This window comes from Numenius arquata, chromosome Z (genome assembly GCF_964106895.1).
Source record: "Numenius arquata chromosome Z, bNumArq3.hap1.1, whole genome shotgun sequence".
Classification (NCBI taxonomy): domain Eukaryota; kingdom Metazoa; phylum Chordata; class Aves; order Charadriiformes; family Scolopacidae; genus Numenius; species Numenius arquata.
In genome coordinates, this window is record NC_133616.1 from 63523692 (window position 1) to 63539378 (window position 15687).

A 15687-nucleotide genomic window follows, 5' to 3' on the forward strand; every position below is an offset into this window, starting at 1 on the left:
CTAGAAAAATTTAAAAACTCTATGTGTAGAAGGGAAAGATGTTCTGCTAGCCTCTGTCTGTGTGCTTAGGAATACCGGAATTTTATTTGAAGATGTTTTGTCCTTCTGCAAAAGATTCTACAGTTCAGGAGCCCAAACAGATAAGCATGACTCTAGGTCTTGTGAGTTGACATACAGTGAACTGTTGGGGGTGGAAGTATTAAGTATTGTCCTCAAATTTTAAAGGACTAAGCTGGTTAATCAGTCCCTCACTTTCTACTGTCTTCTGTTTACAGTCTATCAGATAAGCACAATGTAATTTCATCTCACTACAAAGAGATACTTCATACCTCTGTTCTGCTTGGTGGAATTCTTTTCACAATTCTTAGTGTCATTAGACTACAGAAAGGGTGGTAATGGTCATGCTGAATGATGGTATGATTCCAGTCCAAACTATGTCTCGAAGTGTTTGAAAAGGTCAGGTCATTATTACAGGTATTTAATTTTCAGTGCGAGGCACTGTAGAAAAAGATCTCAGTGAACATCTGTCTGCATTTTCAGAAACTTAATCCTTCCCTTAATAAATAGGCTGCTTTTCCCTGTCAGCAAGGACTTGTGTCCTGATTGGGGTGGTATCAGTATGTGGTTTCTTAATTCACTGCCCTTAAGGAAGATTCTCCCGTTTTTTGGTTAAAACAGCACACCGATTTCCTGCTTAGTAGAACAGTTACTGTCAAGAAGCTGGAGCTTCATTCCTGTTGGTGAATGTTGACAGCCACATAAGAGTCAAGGGGAGAAATAAATGGCTAGCTCTTGCTCCAGCATATTACCTGCTGCTAAAGATGGCACTTTAAAGCTCTGTGGTGTTTCCTACTCATTTTCTGGAACCCACATTGGTTCTTTTCATGGGTAGTTTCTGTTCTACTTTAGTGAAGGTTTCAGACTGTCTGCTCAATGAATACTGAATTAGAAGTACTGCTATATCATATGGTATATAGCTGAACTGACTTCAGATACCTGGTTAGATACAACAGAAAACTAGCAGGCGTTGTTAGATAACTAGATAAATCGCTGTGTTCTGGGAGCCCAGTCGTTCTTATATATGTGGCAATCACTTTTTACAATTGAGAGATTTTAAATGCATCTTTTTCATGTAGGTTTGGAAGGCCAGTCTCTTGAAGTTTCCAATATTGTGGATATTAGAGGAGAATATAATCGTGAACTTGCAATGAGAATTTCATCTGACATAAACAGTCAAAATAGATTCTATACGGATCTTAATGGATATCAGGTAATTATTGTCTATTATTTATAAAAGCCTAGGATCTCAGTTTTGGACTGTCTCAAAATTCTTTACAATCAGAAGTATTAAGTCATATTTATCAAACTCATGTTAAACTCCACTAATAATTTAAAAGGAGAAAAGTGTTAAAAATGTATCCGTTACAAAATTTTATTTAGACCAGATAAAGTAGCAACTGTTTTCTTTCAAAGGGTTTGTTAAATATTTCTTTATGTCCATTTTAACATAAGAATTGTAATATAGGAAGTTATGACAAGCTAACAGTTAGTTGCTTGTGTATCTGCATGCCTTCTTTCCCCTCTGATCTGCCTATTTAATTAGAGCCCTTTGGGTAGCACAACACTAGAGGTGCATAAGCTCCAGCAATTCAAACCTAGAGAGCAACTGCTTGCTGCTGTGGTGGAAATAAATGATTTATTTTTGGAGTGTAATAACTTGTTCTATTAGTAATGCATCTGATGAAATTTAGTGTGACTATTTTCTTAACTTGGACTCTGCAGTACACACAAAAGAAAGAAAATTTTATTTTCCTTATCTTCCTTCCTTGCTAAAAATAATTTTGCAAATACATTGAAAACCACATCTGCTGTTTTTCCAGTTAGTGTGTAGTCCTGTGTTTTGCTGGAGACAGTAAAGTGAATATATAAACATGAAAATAATTTTAATACTAATATTCTTTTGTCATGTACCATTCAAGAATTCCAGCACCACTTTAATAAGTTCCCATTGTAAACCAACAATTCGTTTCCTGCTACCTTGAATCTGTTCTCTGCTTGCTCTCTAGAGGAGAAAATTTTTGCTCTCATTCTGTAACTGTGATTATTGCTTTTTTTGTAGGTTCCCTTGATGAATCTTTCAGGTTTTTTTTAAATAGTCTTTGATCTAAAAGTACATTGAAGTTATCATTTCCAAAGTGGTAATTTTAGCCACGAATCTCCAAAAAGCTAAATAATAAAGTCGAGTGAATGCTTTGGTGCCGGTTGTGCTTCTAAAGCACATGGCATAAATGTCTGAAAAGGTCTTTGAATTTTAAATGCATAAAAAGAATCTATTTTATTGAAGTTCATGTTCATACTGCAGATCCAGCCCAGACTGACAATGAGCAAATTACCTCTTCAAGCAAATATCTATCCTATGACTACAATGGCTTATATCCAAGATGTTGGCGTTCGTTTGACACTTCATTCAGCTCAGTCTCTAGGTGTTGCAAGCTTGAAAAATGGTGAGTACAAGATGATAGATTTTATAAAGGCCTGTCCTTCATGATTATCTGAAGTAGTTTGTTCATGGATTGCCATACCTACTAGTATTTGAAGAAAGGAAATACGTTTCTCCAACTCTGACAAGCTTTAGAATAAGTCCATAAGGAAGGAGGTTGAGGTTATTCCCACATGAGATCCTGTCATCTTCAATGGAAGATCTGTCTCAAACTAGAGACAGAGGAAAGAAATTACAAAGACGACAAAATGAGCAATAAATTGTCATAACCAGGTATTTTTCACCTGAGAACTCTGGTGGAACTCAAGGATGAAACAGCAAAATTTAAATGATTTGTTCTCTTTTGTACTGCTCTGGCAGCAGAAGGCTTAAGGTGGACAATGTGATGCTGATCATGTTTTTTGATTTGTTTGTTTGCTTTAGGGTAGAAAGCACGTCTTAAGGTATATGCAGTATAGCCTAACATCCCTATCAAAGAAAACAAGTAGTTTTTTTGAAGACTGGAATTAGTGAAATAAAGAATAAAAATCAAGAATCAACATAATTCTTCTGAAGCAAAATCATACCTCACAAATTTAATGGAGTACTGTGAAAGAGCTGATGAATACATTGACAAGAATAAATTCATATTAAGAATTCCAAAAGGGATGCAGTCTTGCCCGTCACAGCAAGGAAGGCAATGATGAATGCCCTTGGAGGGGTGGAAACAGAGACCAGTTTTCAGTCTGTACAGCTACCAGAATGAGGAGGAATTGAAGTAAATGCATTTGACAAACATCTATCAAAGCATTTGACACTGTTCTGCATGACATCCTTGTCTCTAAATTGAGAGACCTGAATTGGACAGGTGGACTGCTCAGTGGAAAAGGGGTTGTCTGGCTGGGTGCACTCAAAGAGTTGCGGTCAACGGCTCTATACTTCAATGAAAATGAGTGATGAGTGGGTTCCTCAGGGGTTATTGATATTGGGACCACCATTGTTTAATGTCTTTGTTGGTGATATGGACAAAGGGATTGAGTGCACCCTCAGCAAGTTTGCCAGTGACACCAAGCTGAGTAGTGCAGTTATCATAGAATCATAGAATTGTCTAGGTTGGAAGGGATCTTTAAGATCATCTAATCCAACCATCAACCTAACTCTGATTAAAAAAAAAAAAAAAAAAAGAAAACCATACAAAAAAACCCCCCACATTACTAAACTATATCTCTAAACACTATGTCAGCCTGTCTTTTGAAAACCTTCAGGGATGGTGCCTCAACCACTTACCTGGGCAGCCCATTCCAGTGCTTAATAACCCTTTCAGTGCAAAATTTTTTCCTAATATCCAATCTGAACCTCCTCTGGCACAACTTGAGGCCATTTCCTCTGTCCTATTGCCTGTGACTTGGGAGAAGAGACCAACCCCTGCTTCTCTACAACCTCCTTTCAGGTAGTTGTAGAGAGCAATAAGGTCTTCCCTCAGCCTCCTTTTCTCTAGGCTAAACAATCCCAGCTCCCTCAGCCTTTCCTCATAAGACTTACTCTCCAGACCCCTCACCAGCTTCATTGCCCTTTTCTGGACCCGTTCCAGCCCCTCAATGTCTTTATTGTGGTAAGGGGCCCAGAACTGGACACAGTACTCGAGGTGGGGTCTCACCAGTGCCAAGTACAGGGGGACGATCACCTCCCGAATCCTACTCACCACATTGTTCCTGATCCACGTCAGGATGCTGTTGGCCATCTTGGCCACCTGGGCACACTGCTGGCTCATGTTCAGCCGATGGTCGACCAACAGCCCCAGGTCCTTTTCTGCCAGGCAGCTCTCCAGACTCTTTTCCCCAAGCCTGTAGCGCTGCATGGGGTTGTTGTGACCCAGGTGGGGGACCCGGCACTTGGCCTTGTTTAACCTTATCTCACTGGCCTCGGCCCATCCATCCAGCCTGTCTAGATCCCTCCGCAAAGCCTTTCTACCCTCCAGCAGGTGGACACTCCCACCTCACTTGGTTTCATCTGCAAACTTACTGAGGGTGCACTCGATCTCCTCATCCAGATCATTGATGAAGATGTTAAAAAGAACCGGCCCCAATACTTAGCCCTGAGGGACACCACTCGTGACCAATGGCCAACTGGACTTAACTCCATTTACCACCACTCTCTGGGCCCGGCCCTCCAGCCAGTCTTTAACACCGCACTCTGCTGGGTTAAAAGTACTCCCATCCAAGCCACGGGCAGCCAGTTGCCCCAGGAGGAGACTGTGGGAGACTGTATCAAAGGCCTTACTAAAGTCCAGGAAAACAACATCCACAGCCTTTCCCTCATCCACTAAGCGGGTCACTTTGTCATAGAAGGAGATCAGGTTTGTCAAGGAGGACCTGCCCCTCATGAACCTGTGCTGGCTAGGCCTGATCCCCTGGATGTCCTTCATGCACTGCATAATGACACTCAGGATGATCTGTTCCATGATGTTTCTAGGCACCGAGGTCAGACTGACAGGCTGTAGTTCCCCATATTATCCTGCCGGCCCTTCTTGTGGGTGGGCGTCACATTTGCTAGATGCCAGTCAGCTAGAGTCTAGCAAATGTGACGCCCACCCACAAGAAGGGTCGGAAGGATAATCCAGGAAACTGCAGGCCTGTCAGTCTCACCCTGGTGCCTGGGAAGGTCATGGAACAGACTGACACGCCTGAGGGAAGAGGTGCCATCCAGAGGGACTTGGACGGCTTGAGAGGTGGGCCTGTTTGAACCTCATGAAATTCAACAAGGCCAAGTGCAAAGTCCTGCACCTGGGTCAGGGTAATCCCAAGCACAAATACAGGCTGGGCAGAGAATGGTTTGAGAGCAGCTGTGAGGAGAAGGATTTGGGGGTGTTGGTGGATGAGAAGCTCAACATGAGCCAGCAGTGTGTGCTTGCAGCCCAGAAAGCCAACCGCACCCTGGGCTGCAACAAAAGAAGCGAGACCAGAAGGTTGAAGGAGGTGATTCTCCCTCTCTACCCTGCTCTCATGAGATCACACCAGGAATACTGCATCCAGCATCCAGCTTTGGAGCTCTCAACATAAGAAGGACATGGCCAGTTGGAGAGAGTCTAGAGGAGGGCCATGAAGATGATCAGGGTGGGCTGGAGCATCTCTCCTATGAGGACAGGCTGAGAGAGTTGGGGTTGTTCAGCCTGGAGAAGAGAAGGCTCCAGGGAGACCTTACAGCAGCCTTCCAGTACCTAAAGGGGGCCTACAAGAAAGAAAGGGAGGGACTTTTTACAGGGGTCTGTTGCAACAGGACGAGGGCTAATGGCTCCAAACTGAAAGAGGATAGATTGAGATTAGATATTAGGAAGAAATTTTTCACTATTGACAGTGGTGAAGCACTGGAACAGGTTGTCCAGGGAAGTTGTGGGTGCCCCATCCCTGGAAGTGTTCAAGGCCAGGCTGGATGGGGCTTTGAGCAACCTGGTCTAGTGGAAGGTGTCCCTGCCCATGTGAAGGGGGTTGGACTAGATGATCTTTAAGGTTCCCTGCAGCCCAAACCATTCGATAATTCTGTTAAATAAAGCTAGCAAGTAGTTGGCAAAGTAAGGTCTATAATTCATAATTTAATATGCAAAATTCCTTGCTGTAATATATTGTGAGTTTAAATCTACAGGGTTTTGAAATACAATGGAATGAATACTTAAAAAAAAAAAGCCCATCAGAAGCTATGCCAAAACCCACTTCCCAGTTCCTTTTCAGAAAAATGTCATATTAACGTCTATTCTGACCAAAGATGAATACTGCACTAGATTGATGGCAGTATTAGCAAACCTACTTCATTTCAGGGCAAAGAATTAATGCTGGCCTATAGACCAATGCTTTAATAAAGTCATAGTGGGAAATACCAGCCTTTTGTTCCAAGACCACCTGATACAAGACCCAAAACATGTTTTTTCATGCCTTCTGTTGCTAGAAAACAAATTCCCTTTGGCCTGATCTTGTGAATTGACACCACCAAACGTTTGTAGGCACCTACGCAAATGTTACATACGTATTGGAGACTAAATTAGTGTTCAGAGGCTCTGCTACCTTGTAATAGTGTTTGTATTTGTTAACAATCCTAGTCTCTGCATCACAGAATAATGCAACATCCAAGTCCACAGAGACCCCCATTCTCTGCCTTCAAGTTAGGGAAGTTAAAGCTAGCTCTTTTTGACATATTGCAGTTAAGTATCAGAGAGAAACTGCTTTCTGTTAGCATTGATTTCACCCCAGTCAGAGGATATTAGAGGCTTTTCCCCTACTCCAGTTAAATAAAAGAGAAAAAGATATATCCCATACCTGGCCACGGCATTAATTTCTTAACTATGTCACTCTTTGGCAAACTCTTATTATGCCACTCAAGGTTAAGAGATAGTTAGCAACATCAAATATTTACTCAGTGCCCACTAAGAAAAGGAGGAGAATGTATTCATCTGACTTGTTATCATTAGGTAACACTTCATGAAACGACTGTGTTTACTACCTTTGTCCTGAGGGCATGTTGGACTCCTTAAATGAGAACAAAAATGAAGCTGAAGGTTCTGTACTGCTGAAAGTCATACGCTTCGTGACACTACTTTTGAAGGCCTTTCAGGGTCTCAAAGGAATCCTGGAAGAAAACTCAAAAACATTACAGTTTAGGCCCCTTCAGTACCTTCAGTAGCTCTGTATCTGTGTGTCTGAGAGACTGTGTCTCAAGGCATCCATCTGAGACATGAACAGCTGATTATTTCTCACTTCTCATTCTTGGATTAGAAACCGGTTCCTTACTAACTCTCATGCTGTCAGATGATCTTAGCAGTATGGATGAGGGTTTCTCACTGTATTGTATTGTGATTAGTCTTGAACGTCAGCTTCTAAGACACTAGATCAAAAACTGTGAAGTACATATTCCACAACTTTATTCCTCCTTTCCATCTCTCTTCCCATTAGTGGGATTGGATGCGTAATCATTTTTTAATGTTAGATGCTGAACATCCTCCACCTTGTAAGTTCCATCCAATTCTGCTCTAATGTACTACTTAGTGCATTATCCTCCATGACCTAGGGAAGACCTTCAAATGGGATGCACCATTGTCATTTAAAAGTGGACTTCCCTGCAGTCTAATGGATAACTAATGGGATAGCAGGGATCACTTATGTCCTGAAGCCTCGTGCAATACACTTATACCATTTTTAAACCAGACATTTCCCTAGAACAATCTTTTTAAATCTTTGACCCAGTTTTCAAATGTTTTTTTTATCTCTGACTTTAGCAGCACTGATCATTTTGTTTGTATTTGCTGTTCATAATGGCCTTAAGAATCATAAAGATTTATTTTGTCAGCCTTCATTATCCTAGCTTCTTGAATAATGTTTGAAATGTGGTTAGGTAGTTTTGGATCTAGATCTTACAAGTTTTGTCTGAAAACTTTGACAAAAGTTTTTTGTAGGTTTGTCCTTCTTACTGTGGTTCTAGTTTTTTTTCAGAGACTTTATCATACCTCTCTGTCAGCCTGTGTTCGTACAGCAATCCATGAAGACCATCAATTTGAGGCACAGTCCTATCCTTATACCTTAGTACGAAGTGGTGGTTTGTTTTGTACTCGTTGCCAGCTGACTTCTGTCCTGAATACATAAAATCTGTTTTCCCTGAATACATAAAATCCGTTTTCCCTTGAGGGAAGAGAAGAATAAGTATTGAGGAAAATTGGATAAGTATTTGTAGAACAATGAAGAATTATAAAGGAGACCGCTTTACTAAGCAGCCTTTTTTAGTAGCTAAAATTGTGCATTTCTTGTTTAGGAAACAAGTACTTCAATCTTCCAGTTTTATTAAGGAAACAAATACACTTACTTGAAGATTCAGTGTGCAAAAACCGTAACAGCTCTAATTACGTGCCCTGAACTGGCTTCCCTCTGGAGATACAAACTTGAAAAGATATGAACTTCATCTTCCATAAGGCTATTTATGACTTAACATCATCCTTAAAGAGCTATTCTAAATGGCAGTGTTACAGTTCAGTATAAACTCAGAACTTCATAGTCAGTGTTCATCTGGTGCTTTCCTACTCCCAGAAGTGAAAATACCCTTAAAAGAAGAAGTGATTGGGAGTATTTATATACTCATATTGTCTACCTGTTTTTTTTTCTGCCTCCAACTGTGAAACGAAAAAAAAGGAAAAAAATGTGTCTAGGAAGTGAGCTCTTTTATGGAGTGTAAGATGATGATAGTTCCTTGACAGAAGGTCTCTCTATACAGCTACTTGGGGTGATTCTCCTCTTTGATGCTTGATGTCCCAAGTATCTTTGTTACAAATAATAGCTGTAGAATCATAGAATAGTTTGGGTTGGAAGGGACCTTTAAAGGTCATCTAATCTGACCTCCCCTGCAATGAGTATGGATATCTCCAAGTAGATCAGGATGCTCAGAGCCCTGTCCAGGCTGACCTTGAATGTTTCCAGGGATGGGGCATCTACCACCTATCTGGGAGACCTGTGCCAGTGTTTCACCACCCTCATAGTAAAAAAATTTCTTCCTTATATCTAATCTAAATCTTCCCTGTTTTAGTTTAAAGCTGTTATCCCTTGTTCTCTCAGAGTAGTAGGCCCTGCTAAAACGTTTGTCCCCATCTTCCTGTAGGCCCTCTTTAAGTACTGAAAGGCTGCAATAAGGTCTCCCTGGAGCCTTCTCTTCTCCAGGCTGAACAACCCCAACTCTCTCAGCCTGTCCTCATAGGAGAAGTGTTCCAACCCTCTGACCATTTTAGTGGCCCTCCTCTGAACCTGCTCAAACAGGTCTGTATCTTTCCTGTGCTGAGGGTTCCAGAGCTGGACGCAGTACTCCAGGTGGGGTCTCATAAGAGCGGAGCAGAGGGTCAGAATCACCTCCCTCAACCTGCTGGCCACACTTCTTTTGATGCAGCCAGGATACAGTTGGCTTTCTGGGCTGCAAGCACACATTGTCAGCTCACATCCAGCTGTTCACACACCAAGTACCAGTACCCCCAAGTCCTTCTCCACAGTGCTTCTCTCAAACCCTTCATCCTGCAGCCTGTATTGATACTGGGGCTTGGCCTGACCCAGGTGCAGGACCCTGAATGTGCCCATGTTTAACCTTATGGCGTTCACATGGGCCCACTTCTGGAGCTTGTCCAGGGCCTCTGGATGACATCCAGTCCCTCAGGCATGTCAGCCACACCCCTTGTCTTGGTGTCATCTGCAAACTTGCTCCAGGTGCACTCAATTTCCCTGTCTGTGTCGTTGATGAAGATACTGAACAGTACTGGTATCAATTCAGACCCCTGAGGGATGCCACTTGTTACTCTTAGCTGTGATAACTTCTAGTGCTAAACCTCTGTTTAGACTCCTATGTTAAAAATTTGCAAGACCTTCTGCTGAAAGGCTCGTAAAAATTTTTTGGAAGGTTATTAACAGCCAAAGCCCACTGTTTCATAATCAGTCCTAACAATACCAATCTGCTATTACTATTCCATATACAAGAGAAAAATTGTGATTCTTTATAAGTTATATTTCAGAGTATTTTTCTTATGTTTAATAGAAGCTTTACATATTCTTATTACCACTATAATCCTTATATTGCTCTTTCAGGTCAGTTGGAAGTGATCATGGATCGTCGACTTATGCAGGATGACAACCGTGGCCTTGGACAAGGTGTCCAAGATAACAAGATTACAGCTAATATCTTCCGGCTTCTGCTGGAAAGAAGATATGGAACAGATGTGGTAGGGTTCACTGTCTAGATTTCTCTGACTGCTTAAGATACAAATATTTATTTCTGTTGCAGCAACAGTGAATTCAGTAAATAATTTTTTCCATGAGCAGTAGAACTAAGAAAAAAATAACTTTCAAGGGAGTTTTGTCAGCTTGCTTTTGCATATTCTTATCATAAAGACTTCACCTTTCACTATTCCTCACACAAATACCTGCAGTGTGTATTTTCTCACTTACACTTCAACACATGACTGGGGTGGTGTTGTGGGAATCTCTTCTTTTTTCTTTCTGTTGTTTTTTTTTTTTTCCCCCGTTTTATTGAGGAAGCTTTTAAAAAAATTGCTAATAAGTGAGACTTCTGCGTCTTAACGAAGTTAAGTGAATCTGGCTTAACGGAAACAGCTGACAAATTGTTTTAGATGAATGGGTGGAAAGAGAAAACCGGAATTTAATTTTCTTAAGAAATAAGACAAGTTGAAATATTTAGATGTCACATATATAAACCTTCTCACTTCATTATGATTCTGGGAAAGTTGAGAACCTTTGTTGTAAGGGTTTGGTTTTTTTACTTGCACAGATTGTCTCAGTTCACCTTTTCCTGTATTAGCCTTTTGAGTAACTCTTCAATTTTCTTTCAGTTCTTTGCATATTCTCTCTCTGCTTTTTTTTCCTATCATTTTTGAGAAGGACAAGATAAGAAGTACATCTTCATACTGAAGCAGTAGAATCGTGATGACAGCACTGAGTATATTTTCAAATCATCGCATAGCTAAAGATGAGAGGTTGTATACTGAGCTGCTAATGAATATGCAGATAAATTGGAATTAATTCTGGTTTATCATGGATATCATTAACCACTGTGAGAGGATGATAATATCAAGCTTAAAGCTAATTTTTACCACTTAATGATTGACAGTGGTTTTTTCAGGTCGTGCATGTCATTATGATTTTCTAGTTCCCTATCCTGTATAACACAGGCAGCATATTAACTGCATTTATCAGTGTGGTGTGCAAATAATCTTAGTTAACTTGAAAGAATCTAACTTGAGTTCTGCCACAGTCTAGAATTGAGAACAATGAGCATGGCCCAGGTTAGTCTACCTTCACATGAAGAAACCTGCAGAGAGATCTATATCACCACAGAAAACTTCTTTAGTAGCAAGGGTAATTTGTGTTGTATTAAATTAAAATATGAAGCTGATAAGTAAGAATTACTGGACATGGAAATCTATGTTTACATTAGCAAATAATTTGAAACAACAGGAGCAGATCAAATCAGTTAGAACCATGGTGCTTGCATTGACACTGTGTGCAGTTTTGGTATTTTCTACAAACCATAAACTAACTCACTAAAAGGTATCTCTATAAGTCTTCTAGTCCAGTCCCTGCTGAAAGCAGGTCTATTTTTTTGTCATAATAGACTTAAACTGTCCCAAGGATTATTCGTCCATTCAGACCATAATGGAAATGTGAAGGGTTAGAACATGTTTGGTGCATTCCTGCAGGGGCGCTTCTTGGTTACTTCCTTCTAAAAGAAAACTAGTCCAAGCACACTGAAGCTCCTCTGGAAGCTAGCACAGTGCCTAATTAAGTGAGATTGGCCACAAGTTTAATTTCAGAACAGCACTGCTGCTTCAAACCAAAACACTCCCTTGGAAAATAATTTGAGGTTACCTCAATTAGAACAAAGGCAGCCTAAACAACTCTGGGATTATCTGGTTAGTGAAACGTTTACACGTGGCTTTGTGTACATCTACCACTTTGTTTGGGACACCAGTCAGATGTCAGTTTAGTAGAATAACAATCCTCTTCCTTTCCTCCATTTTGAAAGATTCTCTGCAAGTTGCTAAGAATCTTTCAAACGAGAAGGCACAGTAACCTGCTATGATCAAAAATCTTTGAGGTCTTTTGGGTACTTGTGTTTCTGCATCCACGTTCCTTCCCCCCAACCCTTTCTGCTGAGCTTATAAATGGTTTTAAATAGCTGCAGAGTAAACCTTTAAGGACAATTGGTTCTTACTCTTGCAGAGACTTGTAAAGAAGGGGGATCAAAGCTATGGGGGAATGGGCACAGTCAAAGAGATGATATTGGCCCAACTGATACAGTGTGCACAACCCCAAGGAGCCGAGCAAGATGTTTTAAAGAAACATTTTCCTTCTGGTGTTATATCTGTAATTCCCCTATGCTTTACTGAGTGTGTTCTAGCATTTTGATTTTCAAAATTTATTTGAACATCAGGAACATTTTCGGATTAGTATAACTGTTTCAGGTGTGTTAAAAGTAAGGATGGGTAGTAGTCCGCTTTCTTTCAGTTTTTTTAAATGTACAAACATATCTTTTTAGTGCATTGTTACTCAGAAGGTAGTTGTTATAATAGTTTAAAAATAGTCTTGTCAGAAAATTATGAAGAAATTATATGCAGTTTATGTAACCGGCTGTAGTGTGACTCATACACTGACCCTAATTTTGTTGTCAAGCCCGTTTTTGTTATTGACTTGAGGAACCATGGAAGCTGAAGGAGAAGAGGGTTTTGATCACTTGGCATCTTTGCCAGTACAAGCTTTTCCTAAAGTGTATTCCAAAGTATTTCATTCTGTCTTTTTTTCAAAAACAGTTCTGAAGAACAGGATTTTTTCTCTGGGAAACTTCCCCATGAAAGGAGACTGTGTGAAGTGTAAGATGTGCAATTCTTTAGAATTAATTAAAACAAATATGTATCAATGTTTTTTGGTTATGACAATCTCAACCAATTATTTTAATTTACATATCTGAAATACTTTTTTTTTTTCCTTCCCCAACCCTGCCCTGAACAGTGTATTTTAATGTCAGAGTCAAACCACATGAATATCCTGAAGTGTAAGATTGATCTGTCCATTGGGAAAGTAGATTTCTTGATAATTGTTAGCACACATTCAGGTAGCCTGTATTCTGCTAAATCTCTAATCCTAATGTTACCTGGTGTTTGGCTCATAAATTCTAGCTCATCTAGCCAGTAGGAAGTACTTGTGTTGATAGTGCCTCTGTGCCAAAAAGACTTCAGGCTGATTTGTCTTGCTGAAGTTTTTTTATTTGTCTTTGCCCCCCGAAGCTGGATGCTACAAAAGGTGTATTCAGAATGATGGTATTGCTCATCAAGTAAGCTGTGGATGTAGCAAGAGCTGGGCAAATCTCATTTCACTTTACATTATACTCACCTGATTTATTGGCAGCTGTGTCCCTCAGACCCCTGTTGATGTTGTTACTGTGTTTTGATAAAATTTCTGTGTACATCTTTTTCTCCTTCTATGAGATGTAACTAATTCTGCTTATATGTTCATTTTATCCTTGCAAGTATTTTTTGATTCTGCATATCTTTTTGACTTCTCTCCTAATATTCATTCTTCTTTTTGCTCAGCTTTTTAAGCAAGAACTGAATGCATTTCATTTTTAAACTGAAGGGATTATTATTTAGCTGAGAATGAATCTGAGTACAGTTATCAATACTTGCTTGTCAAAAGAGTAAATGTTTTTTTATTTTTGAAAATATAGACTTTTTTTTTTACATTTATTGTAAGTTTTGTTAAAAATAAGCATTGATACCTTTTTACTTTCCAACCCTTACTGTGTTACATTAGTACAAGAATATGAATGAAATAGGATTTATAAGAAGTAGTAATATCTCTATTTCATCAGTTACATAGCTGGAGAAAAGATTCTGTGCCAGGCACACACTTTCTTCTTCAGATTCCTCTTTCATACCTTCCCTTGACTTGCTCAATTTGTATAACTGGATTTATAGCCTAGTCTCAAGCAGAGAGCCAGGATTAAATGGCTCAAATAGTTGCTATGGTTTGCAGCAGGTTGTTTAGAGAAACAATGATACAGGCAGTTAAAAAAATCACAGATATATAGTAGTCAAATAAGCAAACTCCTTATCTTCTACCACATACAACTATTCTTTTTCTCTTATGAAATATCTGTCAGTATCCACTTTCTCTGAAAATATATGTTTGGTGATACAGCCATTTCTGTCTGATTGAGTTGCATTTTCCACTTACTTGCTGTGCATTTATAATGCATGTGTACTGTAGTAGTAGCTGTATACTGCACCATGCATTGCTATGATATGTGTAACTACACATTAACAAGCATAATTAACTTTATGTTTCAAAAAAGCAGAATCTCAATGTTGGCTTAACTACTACTGTTTAGAAGTATTTTCAAGCCCACCTGTGACAACCTCAGATATTCTAGTATCATTTTTCGTTATGTCTAAAAATGACTATTCTAGTATAATTTTTAGTAGTTATGACTACCATAGTGAACTTGTCAAATATATACAAAATCTTAAACTTTAAAGTTTTGGGGTTTTGTGGTAGCCACAGAAGAAAAAAAAAAGACGTTTTCCTCTCAGACAGAACACAATGCATCTTCTTTATAGTGTTGCCACATATATTTTTTTTTAGGAATGCTAATTACACTTATTTCTTGTTTCATTTGAAGAGAGACTCAGGTATGCATTAGTTCTTTACAGCTCTGCTTAAAACACTACATGGACATTACTACTGCTACTACTATATAGATGATACTGTATTTCTTATGCTGGAAGTTTGCATCTGCTGCTCAAGAACAATGTTTCCATCTCTTATTTATCTACAAACGCTATCTGCTTTCAGGTCAGCACTGTCCCCATTTTTATGCCAGGGCACTTTACAGCTTAATTTCTTTCAAATGTTTTTTCTTGACGCTATGACAAAGATGTTTTGCAGACAGCTTCTAAATAAAGATGGATTTGTCTCCCAGCTCCATTCATGTGATACTCACCCTGCAACAGGGCAGCAGCCACTCATTGTAGCTGGCTCATGATGAAGTAGGTAGTACAGAGGACTGCCTTCCTCTGACTTCTGGACTTAGAGCTATGTTTCCTTTGTGGGACATTTTTTTGTGTGTGTATGTATGTACATCTCTACAGGGAATTACTTTTGGTTGTTTTTATTTATCTTCCTTTGTGCATACCTGTCTGCCAGCTCTGTTTTGAAAGGAAGTATTTTACTTCAGTAGTATGCATAGTATTCAAGCTTGGTCTCTCCACTTTTAGCCCATATAATTCACCAAAGTGGGAGGGTAGACCTCTTTAAGGTCTTTTCTTAGCCTTTCTGAGCTGGGGCAGTTTGAGGTATTAATTTTAAACCTTTCTATATCACCACATCTAGGAATGCCTATTTGTTGCTGCTGCAAGCTCTGGCAGTAGGGAAGAATCCTACTTAAAGGAGGGAGAAAGGCTTCCAAGTCCGGCAGCTTCTTATTGTATTCTCAAGTGAAATAACTCTCAAGGGATAATTTCCTTGCACTGCTGTGGAACAAGCAGTTTCCATGAGCAGCAGACTTCCAACACAGGTAGCCTCTCTTGAGGACAAAATTCAGGAGGATATCACTGTGGAGTTTCTGTCTTTATCATCAGTTTGATGACCACCTTCCTCCTCAAAGCAGAACTCCAGAAAATTTAT

General features: G+C 39.7%; 1 protein-coding gene across 1 annotated transcript in view; it reads left to right on the forward strand.

Moving 5' to 3' along the window:
* MAN2A1 (mannosidase alpha class 2A member 1) overlaps positions 1–15687 on the forward strand; it is a 123994-nt gene that overhangs the window by 91507 nt on the left and 16800 nt on the right. The window contains exons 17-19 of the mRNA XM_074166030.1: positions 1137–1270; positions 2363–2504; positions 10078–10211. Coding sequence (XP_074022131.1) covers positions 1137–1270; positions 2363–2504; positions 10078–10211 — 410 coding nt within the window. The remainder of the gene's footprint in view (positions 1–1136; positions 1271–2362; positions 2505–10077; positions 10212–15687) is intronic.